The following is a 27513-nucleotide window of genomic DNA, read 5'->3' on the forward strand; positions in this document are numbered from 1 at the left end:
TGCCTGTGTGGATTGGACAGGTTGTTACCGACATCTGGTGAGAAATTCATGTCTAGAGCAGCTTCAGAAATTGATTAACTTAGAAAATTGGTGACGTGTTCAATATTTATTTCACCTGCACTTTCTACATTACATTATATACACACTGCACTGCGCACGCTACATTACATTATATACACACACTGCACTGCGCACTCTACATTACATTATATACACACTGCACTGCGCACGCTACATTACATTATATACACACTGCACTGCGCGCTCTACATTACATTATATACACACTGCACTGCGCACTCTACATTACATTATATACACACTGCACTGCGCACGCTACATTACATTATATACACACTGCACTGCGCACGCTACATTACATTATATACACACACTGCACTGCGGGCTCTACATTATATTATACACACCACACCACACTGCGCACGCTACATTACATTATATACACACTGCACTGCGGGCTCTACATTATATTATATACACACACCACACTGCGCGCTCTACATTACATTATATACACACCACACTGCGCGCTCTACATTACATTATATACACACCACACTGCGCGCTCTACATTACATTATATACACACCACACTGCGCGCTCTACATTACATTATATACACACCACACTGCGCGCTCTACATTATATTATACACACACCACACTGCGCACGCTACATTACATTATATACACACCACACTGCACGCTCTACATTACATTATATACACACTGCACTGCGGGCTCTAAATTATATTATATACACACCATACTGCACACTCTACATTATATTATATACACACCACACTGCGCGCTCTACATTACATTATATACACACCACACTGCGCACTCTACATTATATTATATACACACCACACTGCGCGCTCTACATTACATTATATACACACCACACTGCACGCTCTACATTACATTATATACACACTGTGCTGCGGGCTCTACATTACATTATGTACACACTGCACTGCGGGCTCTAAATTATATTATACACACACCATACTGCACACTCTACATTATATTATATACACACTGTGCTGCGGGCTCTACATTATATTATATACACACTGTGCTGCGGGCTCTACATTACATTATATACACACTGCACTGCGCGCTCTACATTACATTATATACACACCACACTGCGCGCTCTACATTATATTATATACACACTGTGCTGCGGGCTCTAAATTATATTATATACACACACCACACTGCGCGCTCTACATTAAATTATATACACACCACACTGCGCGCTCTACATTACATTATATACACACCACACTGCGTGCTCTACATTATAGTATATACACACTGTGCTGCGGGCTCTACATTATATTATATACACACCACACTGCGCGCTCTACATTATATTATATACACACTGCTGCGGGCTCTACATTATATTATATACACACCACACTGCGCGCTCTACATTACATTATATACACACCACACTGCACGCTCTACATTATATTATATACACACTGTGCTGCGGGCTCTACATTACATTATGTACACACTGCACTGCGGGCTCTAAATTATATTATACACACACCATACTGCACACTCTACATTAGATTATATACACACCACACTGCGCGCTCTACATTACATTATATACACACCACACTGCGCACTCTACATTATATTATATACACACCACACTGCGCGCTCTACATTACATTATATACACACCACACTGCGCACTCTACATTACATTATATACACGCCACACTGCGCGCTCTACATTATATTATATACACACTGTGCTGCGGGCTCTACATTACATTATATACACACTGCACTGCGGGCTCTAAATTATATTCTATACACACCACACTGCGCGCTCTACATTATATTATATACACACTGTGCTGCGGGCTCTACATTACATTATATACACACTGCACTGCGCGCTCTACATTATATTATATACACACCACACTGCGCGCTCTACATTACATTATATACACACCACACTTCGCGCTCTACATTACATTATATACACACCACACTGCGCGCTCTACATTATATTATATACACACTGTGCTGCGGGCTCTAAATTATATTATATACACACACCACACTGCGCGCTCTACATTAAATTATATACACACCACACTGCGCGCTCTACATTACATTATATACACACCACACTGCGCGCTCTACATTATAGTATATACACACTGTGCTGCGGGCTCTACATTATATTATATACACACCACACTGCGCGCTCTACATTATATTATATACACACTGCTGCGGGCTCTACATTATATTATATACACACCACACTGCGTGCTCTACATTACATTATATACACACACCACACTGCGCGCTCTACATTATAGTATATACACACCACACTGCACACTCTACATTACATTATATACACACTGTGCTGCGGGCTCTACATTATATTATATACACACTGTGCTGCGGGCTCTACATTATATTATATACACACTGCACTGCGCGCTCTACATTATATTATATACACACTGTGCTGCGGGCTCTACATTATATTATATACACACTGCACTGCGCACTCTACATTATATTATATACACACTGTGCTGCGGGCTCTACATTACATTATATACACACCACACTGCGCGCTCTACATTATATTATATACACACTGTGCTGCGGGCTCTACATTACATTATATACACACACCACACTGCGGGCTCTACATTATATTATATACACACTGTGCTGCGGGCTCTACATTACATTATATACACACCACACTGCGGGCTCTACATTATATTATATACACACTGTGCTGCGGGCTTTACATTACATTATATACACACCACACTGCGGGCTCTACATCTAATATATAAAGCTGAATGTGTGCATGTGTGTATGTATGTCCGGGATTGGCATCTGCACCGTCGCAGCTACAGCCACAAAATTTTGCACACTCACACTTCTGGACCCCAAAAGCGTCATAGGCTATGTTTTGAGGGGAAATTTTAACCCCGCGCTTTACAGTTATTCGCCAAAAAACCTGCCTCCATTAAAGCGAATGGAGCTGGGAGCCACAGTGCAGCCAGAACTTCAGAAGAATGCGCAGCCACGCCTTTATATGGAATGTTGGCGTGTCACAATGCAGCCAGGGAAAGAGGCAGACACAGACAGGGAAAGAGGCAGACACAGACAGGGTAAGAAACAGACAGACAGGGTAAGAGACAGACAAAGATACAGACTGAGAGGGAAAGAGACAGACAGGGAAAGAGACAAACAGGAAAAGTGACAGAGAGACAGACAGGGAAAGAGATTGAGACAGACGGAGAAAGAGACAGACAGAGATACAGAGAGAGAGAGAGATAGAGCGAGAGAGAGAGACAGAGAGAGATATACAGAGGGGGAGAGAGACAGAGAATGGGAGAGAAACAGAGAGACAGTTACTATCCTGGGCAGCAGTTATTAACCCGGGCGAAGCCGGGTAGTACAGCTGCGCATTCTTCTGAAGTTCTGGCTGCACTGTGGCTCCCAGCTCCATTCGCTTTAATGGAGGCAGGTTTTTTGGTGAATAACTGTAAAGCGCGGTGTTACAATTTCCCCTCAAAACATAGCCCATGACGCTCTTGGGGTCCAGAAGTGTGAGTGTGCAAAATTTTGTGGCTGTAGCTGCGACGGTGCAGATGCCAATCCCGGACATACATACACACACACACACACACAGACACACACACACACACACATTCAGCTTTATATATTATAGATATAGATATATAGATTGATAGAGATATATATATATATATATATATATATATCAAAGCAGGCAAACCACAAAGATAAATTCAAAAAGACTGACAAAAGCCAGTCAGGTATATATATATATATACTAGCTGTACTACCCGGCTTCACCTGGGTTAATAACTGCTGTTAACAAAATAGAATGTATTAACAAAAATGTATTCTGCACACAAACACCACAGAACAAATAGATAGAAATGTAATTATTAAATTGTTTCACTTGGTGAAATGTGTGCTGAGGGTGGTATATGTGTTCATGTACGTGGTAGTGTGTGGCGCATTTTGTGTGTGTTCATATCCCCGAGTGTGGTGAGTATCCCATGTCGGGCCCCACCTTAGCAACTGTACTGTAAATACTTTATGGCGCCATCGCTCTCATTCTTTAAGTCCCCCTTGTTCACATCTGGCAGCTGTCAATTTGCCCCCAACACTTTTTGTTTAACTTTTTCCCCATTATGTAGCTAGGGGCAAAATTGATTGGTAAATTGGAAGGCGCGGGGTTAAAATTTTGCCACACAACATAGCACCCGGCGCTGCCCGGGATAGTAACTGTCTCTCTGTTTCTCTCCCATTCTCTGTCTGTCTCCCCCTCTGTATATATATATATATATATATCTGTCTCTCTCTCTCTCTCTGTCTCTTTCCCTCTCTTTCCCTGTCTGTCTCTTTCCCTCTCTTTCCTTGTGTCTGTCTCTTTGTCTGTCTCTTTACCTGTCTGTGTCTGTCTCTTAACCTGTCTCTCTCTTTCCCTGTCAGTCTGTCTCTTTGTCTGTCTGTCTCTTGTGTCTGTTTCTTACCCTGTCTGTGTCTGTCTTTTTCCCTGGCTGCATTGTGACACGCCAACATTCCATATAAGGGCGTGGCTGCGCATTCTTCTGAAGTTCTGGCTGCACTGTGGCTCCCAGCTCCATTCGCTTTAATGGAGGCAGGTTTTTTGGTGAATAACTATAAAGAACGGTGTTACAATTTCCCCTCAAAACATAGCTTATGACGCTCTCGGGGTCCAGAATTGTGAGTGTACAAAATTTTGTGGCTGTAGCTGCGACGGTGCAGATGCCAATCCCGGACATACATACACACACATACACACACACATTCAGCTTTATATATTAGATATATACAGTATGTCCATGCATTCCATTCATAGTCACCCCTGACGAAGCTGCCAAGCAGCGGAACGCGTGGGAATTTTTACGACCTTCTTATTGCAGCATCAAATTTCCTTTACTTTTTGCTCATGGCTGCTTCCCTTAGCCGTGGTTTTACATCCCTGGCTTCCCTGCCCGCCTAGCCTAATATATAAAGCTGAATGTGTGTATGTATGTATGTATGTATGTATGTATGTCCGGGATTGGCATCTGCACCGTCGCAGCTACAGCCACAAAAGTTTGCACACTCACACTTCTGGACCCTGAGAGCGTCATAGGCTATGTTTTGAGGGGAAAGTTTAACCCCACGCTTTACAGTTATTCACCAAAAAAACTGCCTCCGTTAAAGCGAATGGAGCTGGGAGCCACAGTGCAGCCAGAACTTCAGAAGAATGCACAGCCACGCCCTTATATGGAATGTTGGCGTGTCACAATGTAGCCAGGGAAAGAGACAGACACAGACAGGGAAAGAGGCAGACACAAAGAGACAGACACAGACAAAGAGACAGACTGACAGGGAAAGAGAGGAAAAGAGACAGACAGGGAAAGAGACAGACAAAGAGACAGACACAGGGACAGAGACAGAGGGAAAGAGACAGACAGGGAAAGTGATAGATAGACAGACAGACAGGGAAAGAGATTGAGACAGACGGAGAAAGAGACAGAGACAGTCAGAGACAGACAGGGAAAGAGACAGACAGACAAAGAGATAAAGAGAGAGACAGAGATATATACAGAGGACAGACAGAGACTGGGAGAGAAACAGAGAGGCAGTTACTATCCCGGGCGTTAATACATTCTATTTATACATTCTATCCCGGGAATGTTAATACATTCTATTTTGTTAACAACAGTTATTAACCCGGGCGAAGCCGGGTAGTACAGCTAGTTATATTATATACACACTGTGCTGCGGGCTCTACATTACATTATATACACACTGTGCTGCGGGCTGTACATTACATACACTGTGCTGCGGCAGCTGTAACCGCTCCCCGTCACTGACTGACAGCGCAGCATTAGAGCTCATCATTAGCACTGGCTGTCAGTCATTGTGGGGGAGGGGGGACAGTTACAGCAGCTGCTCACTATACACTGAGCGGAGACTGAACCTGCGCCGGATGCACCTCTGTGACTGAAAGCCCCAGGCTGCTGGGAGGAATAAAGCTAATTTCTGGCAGTGGGGCTATTGACCTGCAGATTAGCCCCATATCGGCAGGTAATAGTGTTTATTACATGACCGGTTCCCTCTAACCTTTGTCCGTATCCATATGGGCACATACCGTGCACTTATTAGCTTCTCCCCCGTTATACAGTGATGGCATACTGCTATATACCTCCACAGCGCCCCCTGCCTGTCTGGGTAGAAAGCTGCCGTGTGGCACTTTACTACAGCGGCTTCTGCCCAGAATTGGGGCCCAGAGGTCATAAAGTGATGGCAGATCTACATCGCAGGACACAGATAAACGTCTTCTGACCCGACACCTTTACACTCCGACCCACCAATACCATGATAAGCAAGAAGGAGACATGAGCGGCTTCCAGACAATCTCCCGAGGGATCGGGCATGCTGAATCCACATGCATGATCCTTCTTTCCCTATACATTTATGGCCAGCTTTACATATACTGGTAATTAGGACCCGCGTGGCGCACTGACCGGAGGTACGTCTTCTTGGCTCTGCAGCGGCAGGGGTGCGGGCTGGCGCACAATGTAGTTGATCTGGCCCACGATGGTCTGCTGGACGTGCTGCGGCTGCTTGCTCTGCACATTTGGCGGTTGGCTCTGCAGGAGAAGCTCCAGTCCTTTCTGCATTTGCTCCAGCTCAAACTGCTGGTTGATGAGGTCCAGACTGTGGTGCATCACCTGCTCGTGGGTGGTGTCGGCCGGGCACACCGTGGTCTGGCTTTGGCTCGGGTGTCTCTGCTGTTGGACACTGTGCACTGGGCCCAGCTGCAGCTGCACAGAGGGGGCCGGTAATGGCGTCGTGGTGCTCAGCGGTATGGCGGTGTGCACCTGGCTATAGTCCTGCGATGTCCCAGAACATATGGGGGCGACGTTCTGCACGGGGGGCTGGATGGCGGCTCTCTGCGGCTGACTATCCGACCAGTAAGGGGAGTTCTCATGGTCTGCGGGTGGCTGTTGCGGCAGCCATGGCTGAATGACTCTCAGTGGTCGGGACAGGCACTTCTGCTCCTTACTGGCGCTGTACTGTATGGGCTGCACCACCTGCTGCTTGATGGTGGTGGAGTGGGTGAAGTTCATGTGGTGGCTTACGGTGGGCTGGCTCTTAGTGATGGAGGGCAGCGTGTGGCAGTGAGCACAGCACACTGGGGTGGGGCACTGCACGGTGGGTGCGTAGCTCTGGGAGCTATTGATGGTGGCCAGGTGAGTATTGGGGGCAGGATGATGAGCCGGGTAATACGGTGACTGCACGTCATCTATAGGTCCATAAGTGGGGACGTCAGCGGGAGGTAAGTGCGCAGCGTCCGTCAGTATGCAACCTGCGAAAAGAGCGACAATCAGTGCAGGAATATGGCAACACTGCAATCACAAGGCATCCGGCACTGTCCAGGGGTCCGGCACCATGGGTGAGAAATGTCTCCTACTATCACCCTCTAACAGTGCAATCACAAGGCATCCCGCACTGTCCAGGGGTCCGGCACCACGGGTGAGAAATGTCTCCTACTATCACCCTCTAACACTGCAATCACAAGGCATCCCGCACTGTCCAGGGGTCCGGCACCATGGGTGAGAAATGTCCCCTACTATCACCCTCTAACACTGCAATCACAAGGCATCCGGCACTGTCCAGGGGTCCGGCACCACGGGTGAGAAATGTCCCCTACTATCACCCTCTAACACTGCAATCACAAGGCATCCCGCACTGTCCAGGGGTCCGGCACCATGGGTGAGAAATGTCCCCTACTATCACCCTCTAACACTGCAATCACAAGGCATCCCGCACTGTCCAGGGGTCCGGCACCACGGGTGAGAAATGTCCCCTACTATCACCCTCTAACACTGCAATCACAAGGCATCCCGCACTGTCCAGGGGTCCGGCACCACGGGTGAGAAATGTCCCCTACTATCACCCTCTAACACTGCAATCACAAGGCATCCGGCACTGTCCAGGGGTCCGGCACCATGGGTGAGAAATGTCTCCTACTATCACCCTCTAACAGTGCAATCACAAGGAATCCCGCACTGTCCAGGGGTCCGGCACCACGGGTGAGAAATGTCCCCTACTATCACCCTCTAACACTGCAATCACAAGGCATCCCGCACTGTCCAGGGGTCCGGCACCACGGGTGAGAAAGGTCCCCTACTATCACCCTCTAACACTGCAATCACAAGGCATCCGGCACTGTCCAGGGGTCTGGCACCACGGGTGAGAAAGGTCCCCTACTATCACCCTCTAACACTGCAATCACAAGGCATCCCGCACTGTCCAGGGGTCCGGCACCATGGGTGAGAAATGTCCCCTACTATCACCCTCTAACACTGCAATCACAAGGCATCCGGCACTGTCCAGGGGTCCGGCACCATGGGTGAGAAATGTCCCCTACTATCACCCTCTAACACTGCAATCACAAGGCATCCGGCACTGTCCAGGGGTCCGGCACCATGGGTGAGAAATGTCCCCTACTATCACCCTCTAACACTGCAATCACAAGGCATCCGGCACTGTCCAGGGGTCCGGCACCACGGGTGAGAAATATCCCCTACTGTCACCCTCTCCAGTAATGACGTACCAAGGTTGGAGATTTGCTTGGTCCAAAAAGAGGGTTCCCAGCTGAATTTCATCTTCAGGGGACGTCCAAAGTCACCTCCGCAGCTCGTCTCCAGGAGCCGCTGCATCTGGAAAACAATCTGCAGCAACATGAAGTGTTAACTAATGGATAAAGGGGTTTCCTCAAACCAGCACCTTTACAGTTAACCTCTCAGCATGACTCCTCCCCTTCCTCATGATCAGCAGGATATTTAAATTATATCAGTTCGTTATCTAGGTTACCGGCTACCACTGCAGAATATCAGCAGTGGCTTGTGTTCTAGGCATGGTGCACAGCACTTACAATCCTTTTACTATAGAGCTTGTGAACGCTGCTCTGAAGCTGGAGGATCGCTGGATCCAGGCAGCTCCGTCCCCTGCGCTCCTCTGATGCTGCAGAGCAAAGCCGCTGTCTGAACTGTCAATCATCCAGAGCGCACCGCCCCCGGCAGGCGGGAGGCAGAGACTGAGGAGGAGAGCAGACTTTACTGGCCGGGGTTACTCTGTCTCGTGGGCTTTTGGGCCCCTAATGATCGGGGGTCATGAATATTCCCCTCCTGGAAACACTACCTGATGTATGTGCTACAGATCACATTTTGGTGCATCAGAAAACAATCCAGAAAAAGGGCAAAAGTAATGGCACCGCCGAGACTTCTGCAGGATATGGTCTCAGCGATCATTTCCTAAATCCTCTGAAGTCCCGGAGGCCTCGAGACTGTCAGACTGAATGCAACTGTAACAAAGCCTCAGCAGTGAGAAATACTGATAGTTTAGGATTGCTACCTACTGACAGCAAGCAGAGATCTTGAAATTGTGACCAATTTCTCCACAAGACGCAGCAGTTCCGCCTTTTATTGCTGCCACTTTGTCTACTTTATCAACCTGCTGATCAATAAGTCATTGCAAAGCCGAGCGGCAGGAGAGGAGCCGCGGGAGAGGAGTCGCGAGAGGGGAGCCGCGAGAGGGGAACTGTGGGAGAGGAGTCGCGGGAGAGGAGCCGCAGGAGAGGAGCTGCAGGAGAGGAGCCGCGAGAGGGGAGCCTCGAGAGGGGAGCCGCGAGAGGGGAGCCGCGAGAGGGGAGCCGCGAGAGGGGAGCCGCGAGAGGGGAGCCACGAGAGGGGAGCCACGAGAGGGGAGCCGTGGGAAAGGAGCCGTGGGAGAGGAGCCGCGGGAGAGGAGCCGCGAGAGAGGAGTCGCGAGAGGGGAGCTGTGGGAGAGGAGCCGCGGGAGAGGAGCCGCAGGAGAGGAGCCGCGAGAGAGGAGCTGTGGGAGAGGAGCCGCAAGAGGGGAGCCGCAAGAGGGGAGCGACGAGAGGGGAGCCGTGGGAGAGGAGCCGCGGGAGAGGAGCCGCGAGAGAGGAGTCGCGAGAGGGGAGCTGTGGGAGAGGAGCCGCGGGAGAGGAGCCGCAGGAGAGGAGCCGCAGGAGAGGAGCCGCGAGAGGGGAGCCGCGAGAGGGGAGCTGTGGGAGAGGAGCCGCAAGAGAGGAGCCGCAAGAGGGGAGCCACGAGAGGGGAGCCGTGGGAAAGGAGCCGTGGGAGAGGAGCCGCGAGAGGGGAGTCGCGAGAGGGGAGCCACAAGAGGGGAGCCGTGGGAGAGGAGCCGTAGGGGAGGAGCCGCGGGAGGGGAGCCGCAGGAGAGGAGCTGTGGGAGAGGAGCTGCGGGAGGGGAGCCGCGAGAGAGGAGCAGCAGGAGGGGAGCCATGAGAGGGGAGCCGCGAGAGAGGAGAAGCGGGAGAGGAGCCGCAAGAGGGGAGCCGCAAGAGAGGAGAAGCAGGAGAGGAGAAGCGGGAGAGGAGAAGCGAGAGAGGAGAAGCGAGAGAGGAGCCGCAAGACAGAAGAAGCAGGAGAGGAGCTGCAAGAGGGGAGCTGCGGGAGAGGAGCCGCGAGAGGGGAGCCGCGGGAGAGGAGCCGCAGGAGAGGAGCCGCGAGAGGGGAGCCGCAGGAGAGGAGCTGTGGGAGAGGAGCTGCGGGAGGAGAGCCGCAAGAGGGGAGCCACGAGAGGGGAGCCGTGGGAGAGGAGCCGCGGGAGAAGAGCCGCGAGAGGGGAGTCGCGAGAGGGGAGCCGTGGGAGAGGAGCCGCGAGAGGGGAGCTGCGGGAGAGGAGCCGCAGGTGAGGAGCCGCGAGAGGGGAGCCGCAGGAGAGGAGCTGTGGGAGAGGAGCTGCGGGAGGGGAGCCGCGGGAGGGGAGCCACGAGAGGGGAGCCGCGAGAGAGGAGAAGCGGGAGAGGAGCCGCAAGAGGGGAGCTGCAAGAGGGGAGCCGCGAGAGAGGAGAAGCAGGAGAGGAGAAGCGGGAGAGGAGAAGCGAGAGAGGAGAAGCGAGAGAGGAGCCGCAAGACAGAAGAAGCAGGAGAGGAGCTGCAGGAGAGGAGAAGCGGGAGAGAAGAAGTGGGAGAGGAGCTGCAGGAGAAGAGAAGCGAGAGAGGAGAAGCGGGAGAGAAGAAGTGGGAGAGGAGCTGCAGGAGAGGAGCAGCGAGAGGGGAGCCGCGAGAGAGGAGCCACGGGAAAGGAGACATGGGAGAGGAACCGCGGGAGAGAAGTAGTGAGAGAGGAGAAGCGGGAGAGGAACTGTGGGAGAGGAGCCGGCGGACCAGGTCCTGAGTAATTCTGTGACATTATGACCCGCACATACCAGCTCCTTGCTGAACAGGAAGGGGGCGCTGTTCTTGCTGTACATGGCCCAGTTCACAAAGTTCTGCACGTGCTCCAGCTGACGGTTCAGAAGAAGCACTGTCTGCAGCTGCTGCTCGCACTTCTGCTGCTTCTCACTCGTCATTTTCTGCAATAGACACAAACAGATCAGAGCGGAGATACAAGACGCGGGGGAGGGGAGCCGACAACTCTCCGCTCGTACGGCAGCGGTTGTCACTTTATCCCCTCCCCCACATCATAGTGCAGTATCTCTTCTTAGTGAAGGCTTGTCCTGTGCTGCTCACTTTCTCGTCGACGGGTATCGGGCACGAGTCCCGGAAGATATGAGCAGACAGCTTATGGGCCCCACTCGCCTTCCAATATGGATTAACGCGCCTCCAGACAACCCCTCTAAGTCCCGCGCCACCCTCACCTCCAGCACCACTCCATTCGGGGCCCCCCGCCCTCACCTCCAGCACCACTCCATTCGGGGCCCCCCGCCCTCACCTCCAGCACCACTCCATTCGGGGCCCCCCGCCCTCACCTCCAGCACCACTCCATTCGGGGCCCCCCGCCCTCACCTCCAGCACTGCTCCGTTCGGGGCCCCACGCCCTCACCTCCAGCACCACTTCATTCGGGCCCCGCCGCTCTCACCTCCAGCTGCTCCAGCAGAGTGTTCATCCTCTTGTTCAGCTCGTTAATGATCACCATCTTGGTCATCTTTATCTGGTTCTCCACCTTTCTGTGCATGTGCTTAATCTCATACAACCTGCAGAAGACGGACAAGCAGAAGTCAGCCTCTGCGGATAACATGGGGGTCTCCCATCAGCCTCTGTGGATAACATGGGGGGGGTCTCCCGCCAAACCAAGTCAGGCAACAGTGCTGCTTACGGATCCTGAAGTCACAAGATCAGAACTGGACTGATCCGCATCCGGCTGCCCTCGTTGGTGGGGTCCTGCCGACCATTATTGGAAAGCTCCACTGATGAGACCGCCGCGCCCGAGATCCGTCAGTGGTGCCAAACGTGTCATTGAGCTCCGACCTACGATATCAGATTCCACCAACGAGATCGCCAACACTGGCACCGCTTCTGGGGACACTGTCCCTTTAAATGATCTGTTTACCAGCCGTGATCGGACTCTATATCTACAATGTGACATCAGGATATGAAGCCGCGACAGACCCTCCGGTGCGAGACCCCGGGACCCGCTCTCACCTCTCCTCCATCTGTTTTCCGGCCGCCTGGACGACTATTTTCTTTTCCTCCACTTGAGTTATAACATTTTCTAACAAAACTCGCTGGTTCTGCAGAGCTTCATCCAGTCTGCGAAATCTGCGCCAAAGATAAAAACATCACTATGTGCCGGGAGGAGCGATGCTCTGCAGGTCAGGAGGAGCGATGCTCTGCAGGTTGGTAGTGTGATGCTCTGCAGGTCGGTAGTGTGATGCTCTGCAGGTCGGTAGTGTGATGCTCTGCAGGTCAGTAGTGCGATGCTCTGCAGGATATATCCCTGTGTATGTGTCAGGAGGAGCGATGCCCTGCAGGTCAGGAGGAGCGATGCTCTGCAGGTCAGGAGGAGCGATGCTCTGCAGGTCAGGAGGAGCGATGCTCTGCAGGTCAGTGGTATAATGCTCTGCAGGATATATCCCTGTGTAAGTGTCAGTAAGAGAGATGCTCTGCAGGTCAGGAGGCGCGATGCTCTGCAGGCCAGTTGTGCGATGCTCTGCCGGTCGGTAGTGTGATGCTCTGCCGGTCGGTATTGTGATGCTCTGCAGGTCAGGGGAGCGATGCTCTGCAGATATATCCCTGTATGTGCCGGGAGGAGCGATGCTCTGCAGCTCGGTGGTGTGATGCTCTGCAGGTCGGTAGTATGATGCTCTGCAGGTCGGTGGTGTGATGCTCTGCAGGTCGGTAGTATGATGCTCTGCATGTCGGTGGTGTCATGCTCTGCAGGTCGGTGGTGCGATGCTCTGCAGGTCGGTGGTGCGATGCTCTGCAGGTCGGTGGTGCGATGCTCTGCAGGTCGGTGGTGCGATGCTCTGCAGGTCGGTGGTGCGATGCTCTGCAGATATATCCCTGTATGTGTCAGGAGGAGTGATGCTCTGCAGGTCGGTAGTGCGATGCTCTGCAGGTCGGTAGTGCAATGCTCTGCAGGTCAGTAGTGCAATGCTCTGCAGGTCAGTAGTGCAATGCTCTGCAGGTCAGTAGTGCAATGCTCTGCAGGTCAGTAGTGCAATGCTCTGCAGATATATCCCTGTATGTGTCAGGAGGAGCGATGCTCTGCAGGTCAGTGGTGCGATGCTCTGCAGGTCGGTAGAGTGATGCTCTGCAGGTCGGTAGAGTGATGCTCTGCAGTATGCTCTGTCACGCTGTGCACATGCGCAGCGCGGCGCGGGCGCTGCTACCTGTGATCCTTGTGCTCCAGGACCAGGCAGTGGCGACACATCAGGACGTCGCAGGATTCACAGAATAACTTCAGCGCTTCTTGGTTGTGGATCGGACAGAGCAGGGCGCTTGTGGCTCCGTCGCCTCCTGCGGGGATAAAGCAGAGCGTCACGTGCGGCCGTACAATGCAGCAGAGCTGAGCCCCCACCTGGTGCAGCCCCATGTAAACTCACAGTCGACACAAACTGACAAGGAAGCTGTTAACTGCGCTGATTTATTCCCCATTTTGGGCTGGGTTCCCCCCATCAGGACCCCTCCGTTACCTCTCTGCGCTGGAGCCAGGTAGTGCTCTGCGGCCGCCGCCTTTCCGTGCCGGTGCTGCTCGGCGCAGGTACTGCACAGCCACTTATTACAGCGGGTGCAGAGGCTGTGTGCAGGGTTCTTCTCTGTACAGTCATAACACGTCTGTAAAAGAGAAGACATCATCAGTGGTTTGGAGAACTACAAGTCCCAGACTCTGACCTTTCCACCATCTCTGCAGGTGACGCTGTATCAGTGTGAGCTAAACCCGTGTATACATTGCAGCGAGCCCTCAGCTGTGAGAAGTGACGGCTCTGGAAGCTGCAGGTGACGCTGGAGGGGACGGCACCTGTGTTCAGGCACTAATTATCTTGTTTTCCTGCCACTCATGGAAAGTGGCTATTTATAGACCCATCCAGGCTGCGGTGCGGCTCCGTAATTATCCGCCATCCCTCTGTGCACAGGATTCGGCTCCAGGTCCAGGCTGCGGTGCGGCTCCGTAATTATCCGCCATCCCTCTGTGCACAGGATTCGGCTCCAGGTCCAGGCTGCGGTGCGGCTCCGTAATTATCCGCCCTCCTCTGTGCACAGGATTCAGCTCCAGGTCCAGGCTGCGGTGCGGCTCTGTAATTATCCGCCGTCCTCTGTGCACAGGATTCGACTCCAGGTCCAGGCTGCGGTGCGGCTCCGTAATTATCCGGCGTCCTCTGTGCACAGGATTCAGGTCCAGGCCGCGGTGCGGCTCCGTAATTATCCGCCGTCCTCTGTGCACAGGATTCGGCTCCAGGTCCAGGCTGCGGTGCGGCTCCATAATTATCTGCCATCCCTCTGTGCACAGGATTCGGCTCAAGGTCCAGGCTGCAGTGCGGCTCCATAATTATCCGCCATCCCTCTGTGCACAGGATTCGGCTCCAGGTCCAGGCTGCGGTGCGGCTCCGTAATTATCCGCCGTCCTCTGTGCACAGGATTCGGCTCCAGGTCCAGGCTGCGGTGCGGCTCCATAATTATCTGCCATCCCTCTGTGCACAGGATTCGGCTCAAGGTCCAGGCTGCAGTGCGGCTCCATAATTATCCGCCATCCCTCTGTGCACAGGATTCGGCTCCGGGTCCAGGCTGCGGTGCGGCTCCGTAATTATCCGCCATCCTCTGTGCACAGGATTCGGCTCCAGGTCCAGGCTGCGGTGCGGCTCTATAATTATCCACCGTCCCTCTGTGCACAGGATTCGGCTCTGGGTCCAGGCTGCGGTGCGGCTCTATAATTATCCACCATCCCTCTGTGCACAGGATTCGGCTCCGGGTCCAGGCTGCGGTGCGGCTCTATAATTATCCACCGTCCTCTGTGCACAGGATTCGGCTCCGGGTCCAGGCTGCGGTGCGGCTCTATAATTATCCGCCGTCCTCTGTGCACAGGATTCGGCTCCGGGTCCAGGCTGCGGTGCGGCTCTATAATTATCCGCCGTCCTCTGTGCACAGGATTCGGCTCCGGGTCCAGGCTCTGTCGTATAATACGGATAGAGGTAATGCACCCACCTTGGCCATAGTGAGATCACTTTGCGGCTCCAGAGGATGGATTCACTGCACCGCGACACCTGAAACACAAAGCATCACCTGAGTCACAGGACGCCCACAAAATACAGGACCCCCAAAGATTGCAGGGGTGCCAAGACATATGCAAACAGAGAATATATGACAGGGAAACGGTATACAGCGGCCAATCCGTGTGCCCAGCAGCCACCACAAGTGTAACCCCTACTATCGTGTCTGCGCTTACATCACATTATAATGAAATAACATTAAGGCACTAAATGGCGGCATTAATGGGCACTGGACGGCACTGCTGCATGGCAGGGTGTGTGTTTACGGGATGGCACGGTGTGTGTGTGTACAGGATGGCATGGTGCGTGGGTATGGTATAGCACGGTTATATGTGTACGATATAGCACTTTTATATGGGTCGGTATAGCACGGTTTTATGGGTACGGTATAGCACGGTTGTGTGGGTACGGTATTGCACTGTTGTGTGGGTACGGTATTGCACTGTTGTGTGGGTACGGTATTGCACTGTTGTGTGGGTGCGGTATAGCACTGTTGTGTGGGTACGGTATAGCACTGTTGTGTGGGTACGGTATAGCACTGTTGTGTGGGTACAGTATAGCACTGTTGTGTGGGTACAGTATAGCACTGTTGTGTGGGTACAGTATAGCACTGTTGTGTGGGTACGGTATAGCACTGTTGTATGGATTACGGTATAGCACCGTTGTATGGATTACGGTATAGCACTGTTGTATGGATTACGGTATAGCACTGTTGTATGGGTACGGTATAGGACTGTTGTATGGATTACGGTATAGCACTGTTGTATGGATTACGGTATAGCACTGTTGTATGGATTACGGTATAGCACTGTTGTATGGATTACGGTATAGCACTGTTGTATGGATTACGGTATAGCACTGTTGTATGATTACGGTATAGCACTGTTGTATGGATTACGGTATAGCACTGTTGTATGGATACGGTATAGCACTGTTGTATGGATACGGTATAGCACTGTTGTATGGATACGGTATAGCACTGTTGTATGGGTACGGTATAGCACTGTTGTATGGGTATGGTATAGCACTGTTGTATGGATTACGGTATAGCACTGTTGTATGGGTATGGTATAGCACTGTTGTATGGGTACGGTATAGCACTGTTGTATGGGTACGGTATAGCACTGTTGTATGGATTACGGTATAGCACTGTTGTATGGATTACGGTATAGCACTGTTGTATGGATTACGGTATAGCACTGTTGTATGGGTATGGTATAGCACTGTTGTATGGGTACAGTATAGCACTGTTGTATGGGTATGGTATAGCACTGTTGTATGGATTACGGTATAGCACTGTTGTATGGGTATGGTATAGCACTGTTGTATGGGTACGGTATAGCGTGGTTATTTATCAGTGGCGGCTGTAAGGATTGTACTATTGTTGTTTCTGTGTGATGGAGGCAGATCTGCCCCGTTATGTGGATCCTGTATAGCAGAACTATCCTGGGACACAGACGTGGCATCAAATCATGACGACATTATGTGTGAGCTACATGACGGTATTATCCAAGGAGTGTAGGGCACAATCATCCGTCTTTTTCATGCTCATCAGGGTGGTTTGGAGAAGGAGGTATAATAATGTCCGGCCTTGTGGAGCGTCATGTGTCCTCCGCTCAGACATCTGCACTGGGCCAAAGGGCTCCTCCTTTCTCCCCTATAGAGCCCTTTCATCTCTGCTCCATTGTCAGATCTTCTGACCGGATCTGGCAGATCCCATCACAGTGACAGGATCGCTCTCAGGTCGGCACAGGTTGTACACAGCGGTTCTGGCTGCTGCTCGGGGAATCATCGCCACAGCTGGTGCCTGGGTAATCACCAGCCATGAGGGTCTCTTGCGTCACTGTTCTGATATCTGGGGGCCGGAGGATGAGGCAATCTGACGACACTCCATGCCAAGGCCCCTCCAGATGTGGTGCCTGCCGATCCCCTGCCTAACGCCCTCCCTGGGGCCAAAAGTAAAGTGCGACTGTAACCCTGGACTGGAACACGGCGATGCTATGCCACCGGCACGATGCTATGTCACCGACACAATGCTATGTCACCGGCACAATGCTATGCCACCGGCACGATGCTATGCCACCAGCACAATGCTATGCCACCGGCACAATGCTATGTCACCGGCACGATACCATGTCACCGGCACAATGCTATGCCACCGGCACGATGCTATGTCACCGGCACAATGCTATGTCACCGGCACAATGCTATGTCACCGGCACAATGCTATGTCACCGGCACAATGCTATGTCACCGGCACAATGCTATGCCACCGGTACGATGCTAGCCCACATGCACAATGATGCCAACTCGCAGGCATGATGACGCCACACCGCCGGCATGATGCCAACCAGCAGGCAAAATGACACCACGCCACAGGCATGACAACCCCACACCGCTGGCACAATGCCAACCAGCCCGCACGAAGACGCCAACCAGCAGGCACAACAAGGACACCCCGCGAGCACTATGACGTCACTCAGTGGGCACGATGACGCCACACCACTGGCACACCGCCGCCGGCACAATGCCACCAACACACAGGCATGACGACATCATACTGTCGGCAAACCGCCATGCCAGCCTGCAGACACGCTGAAAACCCGAAGGCTCGACACCAGCGGCACGAGGAGCCAGCGCTCACCACATGATACACTGATCTGTGAGGTCATTAGGAGTATTCCTGAATCCGTCCCATCAGATGCACGTTCCCAGAAGCTGCTCGGTGGTGTGCGGGGGTCCGGCTCCTTCCCCACAGGCTGCTCGGTGGTGTGCGGGGTCCGGCTCCTTCCCTACAGGCTGCTCGGTGGTGTGCGGGGTCCGGCTCCTTCCCCACAGGCTGCTCGGTGGTGTGCGGGGTCCGGCTCCTTCCCCACAGGCTGCTCGGTGGTGTGCGAGGTCCGGCTCCTTCCCCACAGGCTGCTCGGTGGTGTGCGAGGTCCGGCTCCTTCCCCACAGGCTGCTCGGTGGTGTGCGGGGTCCGGCTCCTTCCCCACAGGCTGCTCGGTGGTGTGCGGGGTCCGGCTCCTTCCCCACAGGCTGCTCGGTGGTTTGCGGGGTCCGGCTCCTTCCCCACAGGCTGCTCGGTGGTTTGCGGGGTCCGGCTCCTTCCCCACAGGCTGCTCGGTTGTGTGCGGGGTCCGGCTCCTTCCCCACAGGCTGCTCGGTTGTGTGCGGGGTCCGGCTCCTTCCCCACAGGCTGCTCGGTTGTGTGCGGGGTCCGGCTCCTTCCCCACAGGCTGCTCGGTGGTGTGCGGGGGTCCGGCTCCTTCCCCACAGGCTGCTCGGTGGTGTGCGGGGGTCCGGCTCCTTCCCCACAGGCTGCTCGGTTGTGTGCGGGGTCCGGCTCCTTCCCCACAGGCTGCTTGGTTGTGTGCGGGGTCCGGCTCCTTCCCCACAGGCTGCTCGGTGGTGTGCGGGGTCCGGCTCCTTCCTCCGCCCCCAGTATTCGACCTCTTTGACGCTATCACCAAAAATGATTTTTTTCTCACATAAAAATATGTTTCTTTAATTTAATGATTTTGTGATATCGCTGTTATAATGCAACCGAAAAAAAGCGCCCCCCGCCCCTGTGACATCCCTGGGCCTCGCTTTCTGGCACTCGCTGGATTCTGCACCTTTTGAGGACATTTTTTTTTCTTGGAATTGGGTTTTATTGAAAAAAAGTCTCCCCCGTTGCCTTCGTGTGATAGATACGAGTTTCTGTCTTTTCTGAGCTCCTCTCAGCAACGACCACATCAAAGTTCAATGTGCGGAAAACAAAGAGCGTGGAAAAGCCGAACGCTGCAAAATCTGACATTCATCCCAATGGCCAAATATATGGCGCCAAGAAGAAAAAACGTGGCCACCGACCCCTCACTGTGCGGGCCGTGTCCCCTGTAGATGTGAGGAAAATCCTACATGGCAGCGGAGCCCTCCACATCCGCACCAGAGAGATGGCAGAGCCCCCCGCATCCGCACCAAGGAGAAGGCGCAGTCCCCCACGACCCCACCGAGGAGATGGCGGGGCCCCCCCGCCGTGTCTTCATTGAGGAGATGGCAGAGCCCCCCGCATCTGCACCAAGGTGATGGTGGAGCCCCCTGCATCCACGCCGAGGAGATGGGGAAGCCCACCCCACCAAGGAGATGGTGGAGGCCCCCATGCCCACACCAAAGGGATAACGGAGCTCCCCATGTCCGCACCAAGGAGATGGCGGAGCCGCCCGCAACAGCACCAAGGAGATGACGGAGCCCCCTCGCCAAGGAGATGGCGTAGCCCCCCCTTTTCCCCTGAGGAGATGGCGGAGACCCCCCCCCCCCATGTCCACACCAAGCAAATGGTGGAGCCCCTCATGTCCGCACCAAGGAGATGGCGGAAACCTTTACGTCCACCCTAAGGAGATCGTGAAGCACCCACTTGCTCTGCCCCGGTTACACAAGGTCCTGCTCCCCCTGGAGACCAGAGGCCGTGACCAGATGATCCAGAAGGAAGCCACACACCGCCAGGGGGCGCCACACACCGCCGGGGGGCGTCACACACAGCCGGGGGGCGCCACACACCGCCGGGGGGCGCCACACACCGCCGGGGGGCGTCACACACAGCCGAGGTGCGCCACATACCGCCGGGGGGGCGCTAATCCTGCACAACAGCCAGATATGTACAGATGACGCCGCACCCCTCTGTCCCAGACACCGTGCTCTATACTGGACATGTAGTGCCAGGCACCGGATCCGTCCTCCATAGACTCCAGTGTAAGCAGCTTTCACACATCCGGTTTTTGCAGTGCGGCTCAATCCGGCCCAAAAACCTATGCAACGGAAGCGGCGAAAAAAACAGATCCGTTGCATAAGTTTTTCCATGCGGCCCGTCCGTTTTTTGACGGGTGCAGCTTGATACTGAGCATGCGCAGTGCAAAAAAACACATCCGGTATCCATAGGCTTGCATTGTAAATCGTGCGTGATGCGTTTTTTTTCACCGCACAAAAAAACGTGCCAGGCCACGTTCCATCCGGCCGCCGCATGGGCTAAATATGCCGCATCCGGCAAAAAACGGACGCAACGCAAGGCCATGCAGCACAATACGGCGCTAATGCAAGTCTATGCGGAAAAACGCAACCGGAGGCAAAAAAAAATAGTTTGCGTTTTTTCTGCAAAGAGCCGTATTGTGCCGCACAGCAAAAACCGGAGGTGTGAAAGCCGCCTAAGAAAACGGATCCGGCACAAATCAGATCAACAGAAAGTTGTATACTATTTGCAGAACTTTTTCCCCAATAGATCTAACGGGCGACGCTGCAGAACATCTCCCCAGCATCCAGCCCTCAGCTGCAGAACATCTCCCCAGCATCCAGCCCTCAGCTTCAGAACATCTCCCCAGCATCCAGCCCTCAGCTGCAGAACATCTCCCCAGCATCCAGCCCTCAGCTTCAGAACATCTCCCCAGCATCCAGCCCTCAGCTGCAGAACATCTCCCCAGCATCCAGCCCTCAGCTGCAGAACATCTCCCCAGCATCCAGCCCTCAGCTGCAGAACATCTCCCCAGCATCCAGCCCTCAGCTGCAGAACATCTCCCCAGCATCCAGCCCTCAGCTGCAGAACATCTCCCCAGCATCCAGCCCTCATCTGCAGAACATCTCCCCAGCATCCAGCCCTCATCTGCAGAACATCTCCCCAGCATCCAGCCCTCAGCTGCAGAGCATCTCCCCAGCATCCAGCCCTCAGCTGCAGAGCATCTCCCCAGCATCCAGCCCTCAGCTGCAGAGCATCTCCCCAGCATCCAGCCCTCAGCTGCAGAGCATCTCCCCAGCATCCAGCCCTCAGCTGCAGAGCATCTCCCCAGCATCCAGCCCTCAGCTGCAGAGCATCTCCCCAGCATCCAGCCCTCAGCTGCAGAGCATCTCCCCAGCATCCAGCCCTCAGCTGCAGAGCATCTCCCCAGCATCCAGCCCTCAGCTGCAGAGCATCTCCCCAGCATCCAGCCCTCAGCTGCAGAGCATCTCCCCAGCATCCAGCCCTCAGCTGCAGAACATCTCCCCAGCATCCAGCCCTCAGCTTCAGAACATCTCCCCAGCATCCAGCCCTCAGCTGCAGAGCATCTCCCCAGCATCCAGCCCTCAGCTGCAGAGCATCTCCCCAGCATCCAGCCCTCAGCTGCAGAACATCTCCCCAGCATCCAGCCCTCAGCTGCAGAACATCTCCCCAGCATCCAGCCCTCAGCTGCAGAACATCTCCCCAGCATCCAGCCCTCAGCTTCAGAACATCTCCCCAGCATCCAGCCCTCAGCTGCAGAACATCTCCCCAGCATCCAGCCCTCAGCTGCAGAACATCTCCCCAGCATCCAGCCCTCAGCTGCAGAACATCTCCCCAGCATCCAGCCCTCATCTGCAGAACATCTCCCCAGCATCCAGCCCTCATCTGCAGAACATCTCCCCAGCATCCAGCCCTCATCTGCAGAACATCTCCCCAGCATCCAGCCCTCAGCTGCAGAACATCTCCCCAGCATCCAGCCCTCAGCTGCAGAACATCTCCCCAGCATCCAGCCCTCAGCTGCAGAACATCTCACTAGCATCCAGCCCTCAGCTGCAGAACATCTCACCAGCATCCAGCCCTCAGCTACACATCCATCTCCCTGTTCTGCAGAACATCTCCCCTTCTGTTACCTACAGAGCGCTGCAGAGTATTGCTTCTCAGCTCTCCATACAGTATAGCAAACCAGCACATCAGTGATCTGCAGCACATCTCTCCCCCGGACCCTGCAGAGCATCCCCCCTGCTCCCCCGGACCCTGCAGCGCATCCCCCCTTCTCCCCCGGACCCTGCAGCGCATTCCTCCTCCACCCCAGACTCTGCAGCGTATCTCTCCTGTTTCCCCGGACCCTGCAGATCATCCCTCCTCCTCCCCGGCCCCGCACATGCTGGTACCTGTAGTTCCCGTGCCCGCAGCTCCGCTCTCTGCCGGTCCCAGGCGGCGGATGCTGTTTATATGAGGAGCTGAATGATGCAAGCCCTGGCTGTAAATAGCGGCCCCCGGGGGCCCAGGCGCTGCCGGGAGGGGGAGGGGCTGCAGAGCTGACACTCCAGGAGCATTAACCCTTTGCGATCAGCGGATCCGGCCTCCTCCAGGACACATGAGCAGCTCCTCTCCTGCAGCTCTCTGTGTCAGTCTTCACTGCTGCTCTGGAATTCTGTTCATGAACCAGGAGGCTCAGGAAGAACCAGATAATTCAGGAAAAGTGATAACAACATGCAGGATTTAGGATTAGCCCGGCAGGTGCAAAGTAGTATAATGCTCACACTGGCCTGACAGCAGGTGGCGCTGTCCCATAGAGATCACACTGGCCTGACAGCAGGTGGCGCTGTCCTGCAGAGATCACACTGACCTGACAGCAGGTGGCGCTGTCCCATAGAGATCACACTGACCTGACAGCAGGTGGCGCTGTCCTGCAGAGCTTACACTGACCTGACAGCAGGTGGCGCTGTCCCATAGAGATCACACTGACCTGACAGCAGGTGGCGCTGTCCTGCAGAGCTCACACTGACCTGACAGCAGGTGGCGCTGTCCTGCAGAGCTCACACTGACCTGACAGCAGGTGGCGCTGTCCCATAGAGATCACACTGACCTGACAGCAGGTGGCGCTGTCCTGCAGAGATCACACTGACCTGACAGCAGGTGGCGCTGTCTCATAGAGATCACACTGACCTGACAGCAGGTGGCGCTGTCCCATAGAGATTACACTGACCTGACAGCAGGTGGCGCTGTCCCATAGATCACACTGACCTGACAGCAGGTGGCGCTGTCCCATAGATCACACTGACCTGACAGCAGGTGGCGCTGTCCCATAGATCACACTGACCTGACAGCAGGTGGCGCTGTCCCATAGATCACACTGGCCTGACAGCAGGTGGCGCTGTCCCATAGATCACACTGACCTGACAGCAGGTGGCGCTGTCCCATAGATCACACTGGCCTGACAGCAGGTGGCGCTGTCCCATAGATCACACTGACCTGACAGCAGGTGGCGCTGTCCCATAGATCACACTGACCTGACAGCAGGTGGCGCTGTCCCATAGATCACACTGACCTGACAGCAGGTGGCGCTGTCCCATAGATCACACTGACCTGACAGCAGGTGGCGCTGTCCCATAGATCACACTGGCCTGACAGCAGGTGGCGCTGTCCCATAGATCACACTGACCTGACAGCAGGTGGCGCTGTCCCATAGATCACACTGACCTGACAGCAGGTGGCGCTGTCCCATAGAGATCACACTGACCTGACAGCAGGTGGCGCTGTCCTGCAGAGCTCACACTGACCTGACAGCAGGTGGCGCTGTCCCAGAGATCACACTGACCTGACAGCAGGTGGCGCTGTCCCATAGAGATCACACTGACCTGACAGCAGGTGGCGCTGTCCTGCAGATATCACACTGACCTGACAGCAGGTGGCGCTGTCCCATAGAGATCACACTGACCTGACAGCAGGTGGCGCTGTCCCAGAGATCACACTGACCTGACAGCAGGTGGCACTGTCCTGCAGAGATCACACTGACCTGACAGCAGGTGGTGCTGTCCTACAGAGATCACACTGACCTGACAGCAGGTGGCGCTGTCCTGCAGAGATCACACTGACCTGACAGCAGGTGGCGCTGTCCTACAGAGATCACACTGACCTGACAGCAGGTGGCGCTGTCCCATAGATCACACTGACCTGACAGCAGGTGGTGCTGTCCCATAGATCACACTGGACTGACAGCAGGTGGCGCTGTCCCAGAGATCACACTGACCTGACAGCAGGTGGCGCTGTCCCATAGAGATCACACTGACCTGACAGCAGGTGGCGCTGTCCCATAGATCACACTGACCTGACAGCAGGTGGCGCTGTCCCATAGATCACACTGGCCTGACAGCAGGTGGCGCTGTCCCAGAGATCACACTGACCTGACAGCAGGTGGCGCTGTCCCATAGAGATCACACTGACCTGACAGCAGGTGGCGCTGTCCCATAGAGATCACACTGACCTGACAGCAGGTGGCGATGTCCTGCAGAGCTCACACTGACCTGACAGCAGGTGGCGCTGTCCCAGAGATCACACTGACCTGACAGCAGGTGGCGCTGTCCTGCAGAGCTCACACTGACCTGACAGCAGGTGGCGCTGTCCCATAGAGATCACACTGACCTGACAGCAGGTGGCGCTGTCCCATAGAGATCACACTGACCTGACAGCAGGTGGCGCTGTCCCAGAGATCACACTGACCTGACAGCAGGTGGCGCTGTCCTGCAGAGATCACACTGACCTGACAGCAGGTGGCGCTGTCCCATAGAGATCACACTGACCTGACAGCAGGTGGCGCTGTCCTGCAGAGATCACACTGACCTGACAGCAGGTGGCGCTGTCATGCAGAGCTCACACTGACCTGACAGCAGGTGGCGCTGTCCCATAGAGATCACACTGACCTGACAGCAGGTGGCGCTGTCCCATAGAGATCACACTGACCTGACAGCAGGTGGCGCTGTCCCATAGAGATCACACTGACCTGACAGCAGGTGGCGCTGTCATGCAGAGCTCACACTGACCTGACAGCAGGTGGCGCTGTCCCATAGAGATCACACTGACCTGACAGCAGGTGGCGCTGTCCTGCAGAGCTCACACTGACCTGACAGCAGGTGGCGCTGTCCCATAGAGATCACACTGACCTGACAGCAGGTGGCGCTGACCTGCAGAGATCACACTGACCTGACAGCAGGTGGCGCTGTCCCATAGAGATCACACTGACCTGACAGCAGGTGGCGCTGTCCTGCAGAGCTCACACTGACCTGACAGCAGGTGGCGCTGTCCTGCAGATATCACACTGACCTGACAGCAGGTGGCGCTGTCCCATAGAGATCACACTGACCTGACAGCAGGTGGCGCTGTCCCAGAGATATCACACTGACCTGACAGCAGGTGGCGCTGTCCTACAGATATCACACTGACCTGACAGCAGGTGGTGCTGTCCCATAGAGATCACACTGACCTGACAGCAGGTGGCGCTGTCCCATAGAGATCACACTGACCTGACAGCAGGTGGCGCTGTCCCATAGAGATCACACTGACCTGACAGCAGGTGGCGCTGTCCCATAGAGATCACACTGACCTGACAGCAGGTGGCACTGTCCTGCAGAGCTCACACTGACCTGACAGCAGGTGGCGCTGTCCCAGAGATCACACTGACCTGACAGCAGGTGGCGCTGTCCCATAGAGATCACACTGACCTGACAGCAGGTGGCGCTGTCCTGCAGATATCACACTGACCTGACAGCAGGTGGCGCTGTCCCATAGAGATCACACTGACCTGACAGCAGGTGGCGCTGTCCCATAGAGATCACACTGACCTGACAGCAGGTGGCACTGTCCTGCAGAGATCACACTGACCTGACAGCAGGTGGTGCTGTCCTACAGATATCACACTGACCTGACAGCAGGTGGCGCTGTCCTGCAGAGATCACACTGACCTGACAGCAGGTGGCGCTGTCCTGCAGAGATCACACTGACCTGACAGCAGGTGGCGCTGTCCTGCAGAGATCACACTGACCTGACAGCAGGTGGCGCTGTCCTACAGAGATCACACTGACCTGACAGCAGGTGGCGCTGTCCCATAGATCACACTGACCTGACAGCAGGTGGCGCTGTCCCATAGATCACACTGGCCTGACAGCAGGTGGCGCTGTCCCAGAGATCACACTGACCTGACAGCAGGTGGCGCTGTCCCATAGATCACACTGACCTGACAGCAGGTGGCACTGTCCCATAGAGATCACACTGACCTGACAGCAGGTGGCGCTGTCCCATAGATCACACTGACCTGACAGCAGGTGGCGCTGTCCCATAGATCACACTGGCCTGACAGCAGGTGGCGCTGTCCCAGAGATCACACTGACCTGACAGCAGGTGGCGCTGTCCCATAGATCACACTGACCTGACAGCAGGTGGCGCTGTCCCATAGATCACACTGACCTGACAGCAGGTGGCGCTGTCCCATAGAGATCACACTGACCTGACAGCAGGTGGCGATGTCCTGCAGAGCTCACACTGACCTGACAGCAGGTGGCGCTGTCCCAGAGATCACACTGACCTGACAGCAGGTGGCGCTGTCCTGCAGAGCTCACACTGACCTGACAGCAGGTGGCGCTGTCCCATAGAGATCACACTGACCTGACAGCAGGTGGCGCTGTCCCATAGAGATCACACTGACCTGACAGCAGGTGGCGCTGTCCCAGAGATCACACTGACCTGACAGCAGGTGGCGCTGTCATGCAGAGCTCACACTGACCTGACAGCAGGTGGCGCTGTCCCATAGAGATCACACTGACCTGACAGCAGGTGGCGCTGTCCCATAGAGATCACACTGACCTGACAGCAGGTGGCGCTGTCATGCAGAGCTCACACTGACCTGACAGCAGGTGGCGCTGTCCCATAGAGATCACACTGACCTGACAGCAGGTGGCGCTGTCCTGCAGAGCTCACACTGACCTGACAGCAGGTGGCGCTGTCCCATAGAGATCACACTGACCTGACAGCAGGTGGCGCTGTCCTGCAGAGATCACACTGACCTGACAGCAGGTGGCGCTGTCCCATAGAGATCACACTGACCTGACAGCAGGTGGCGCTGTCCTGCAGAGCTCACACTGACCTGACAGCAGGTGGCGCTGTCCTGCAGATATCACACTGACCTGACAGCAGGTGGCGCTGTCCCATAGAGATCACACTGACCTGACAGCAGGTGGCGCTGTCCCAGAGATATCACACTGACCTGACAGCAGGTGGCGCTGTCCTACAGATATCACACTGACCTGACAGCAGGTGGCGCTGTCCCATAGAGATCACACTGACCTGACAGCAGGTGGCGCTGTCCCATAGAGATCAC

General features: G+C 54.6%; 1 protein-coding gene across 2 annotated transcripts in view; it reads right to left on the bottom strand.

The window, feature by feature from the left end:
• Positions 1-14272, bottom strand: part of TRIM66 (tripartite motif containing 66) — a 48781-nt gene extending 34509 nt beyond the window's left edge. For both annotated transcript variants that reach the window (XM_075325482.1, XM_075325481.1), the window contains exons 1-7: positions 14063-14272; positions 13760-13886; positions 12570-12686; positions 12007-12121; positions 11353-11499; positions 8707-8824; positions 6611-7455 (exon numbers count right to left, since the gene is read on the bottom strand). In XM_075325482.1, coding sequence (XP_075181597.1) covers positions 6611-7455; positions 8707-8824; positions 11353-11499; positions 12007-12121; positions 12570-12686; positions 13760-13886; positions 14063-14225 — 1632 coding nt within the window. In that variant the 5' untranslated portion in view covers positions 14226-14272. The remainder of the gene's footprint in view (positions 1-6610; positions 7456-8706; positions 8825-11352; positions 11500-12006; positions 12122-12569; positions 12687-13759; positions 13887-14062) is intronic.
• Positions 14273-27513: the final 13241 nt, after the last annotated feature.

The sequence above is a fragment of the Anomaloglossus baeobatrachus genome, chromosome 10, assembly GCF_048569485.1.
Source record: "Anomaloglossus baeobatrachus isolate aAnoBae1 chromosome 10, aAnoBae1.hap1, whole genome shotgun sequence".
NCBI lineage: Eukaryota > Metazoa > Chordata > Amphibia > Anura > Aromobatidae > Anomaloglossus > Anomaloglossus baeobatrachus.